The following is a 1307-nucleotide window of genomic DNA, read 5'->3' as shown; positions in this document are numbered from 1 at the left end:
AAAAAAAATAGCAAGTGAAAGAAAAAATTTAGAAGGAAGCCCCGGGGTGGTGGAAGGCTTTTCCCAACCCCAAGCCTTACATGAAAACTTGGCTCCAAGAAGGTGAAGTCTGGCTTCTCTCTCTATCCGCTCCAATCTGGGAGGACCAAGGGAGGCGAGGCCAGGCTGTTAGCGGCGGGGGCAAGGACAGGTGGGGTCCCTTTAAAGGGAGAGGGGACATGGTCACAAGGTGACAAGATTCCTGGAGGTTATGTGGGACTTAGGTTTTGTGTGCTTTCTGTATTTCTGTATCCCGTTAAACTTCACATGCAGGCTTTTGTTTTTTGTTTTTGTTTTTGTTTTGCCTTTTTTGAGACAGGGTCTCGCTATGCAGTTCAGGCTGGCCTTGAGCTCACTTTGTAGCCCAGGCTGGTCTCGAACTCACAGTGATCCTCCTGCCTCAGCCTCCCGAGTGCTGGGATGACAGGCGTGCACCACCGCACCAGCTCATATGAAGGCTGTAAGGGGGTGAAGCTGCCCACATGATTCTGACGAGCACCCGCATGGGGGGGGGGTGCTGGTGACAGTCAGGCCTGTTCCAAGGGACAGAAATCAACTCTCACAAATCTCGAGACTGATTCATGTATCTGAAAATTCCAGGGCGGTTTCAGAAATGGCTGTGTCTTCACTACTATAACAAAACATCAGAACCCCGGGGGTTGTGACGACAGGAGGGCCACATCCCCCGGCACGCCAGAGGGACGGCAGGGCCCCCTGACCCGAAGACCTCGCCAGGCCGGCGCCGCGACAGCCGCTGCAGGTGCCCAGCGCCCTTCCCTCGGCCTGTGCTCCGCTCTTCTCGCTGTCCGTCCGGCTCCCCAGCCCGCCAGGGCCCGCGCCAGGGCCAGTGCGCAGGAGGAAGACGTCCCCTCGGAGTCTTAGGGTGGCCCTGGGGCCGGCGGCCCTGGATGGCAGCGTCCCGCGTGCGCCCTGCCCGCCCCCCCATCGCTGCCCGGCCCGCTGCTGAGGGCGGGGCTCTCGTGCTGCCATCCGTGCCGGGGAGTGGGGCGGCGAGGCTGCAGCCGCGCCAGGCGCCGAGACACCCAGGTGCTGGAGGTTTGAGATCCGCGAGCCCCGTCCGCATTAATAAGGATGCAGCCCTGACTGCGCCTGGAGACACACACCGGTAATCCTGGCACTTTGGGAGGCTGAGGCAGGAGGATCACAGGTCAGGCCCAGCCCCGGCAACTTGGTGACTTTTAAGGCCCTGCCTTAAAAGAAAAAATAAAAGAGCTGAGCGTGGAGCCCAGTGTGAAGGCCCTGGGTTC

At 59.6% G+C, this 1307-nt stretch overlaps 1 protein-coding gene across 1 annotated transcript in view; it reads left to right on the top strand.

Moving 5' to 3' along the window:
* The window catches only part of LOC106149079 (transmembrane protein 108-like), a 7107-nt gene that overhangs the window by 4100 nt on the left and 1700 nt on the right, over positions 1-1307 (top strand). The window contains exon 3 of the mRNA XM_013516729.1: positions 711-1165. Coding sequence (XP_013372183.1) covers positions 711-1165 — 455 coding nt within the window. The remainder of the gene's footprint in view (positions 1-710; positions 1166-1307) is intronic.

The sequence above is a fragment of the Chinchilla lanigera genome, unplaced genomic scaffold, assembly GCF_000276665.1.
Source record: "Chinchilla lanigera isolate Chin_1 unplaced genomic scaffold, ChiLan1.0 scaffold00036, whole genome shotgun sequence".
NCBI lineage: Eukaryota > Metazoa > Chordata > Mammalia > Rodentia > Chinchillidae > Chinchilla > Chinchilla lanigera.
This window is presented reverse-complemented; position numbering and strand designations above follow the sequence as displayed.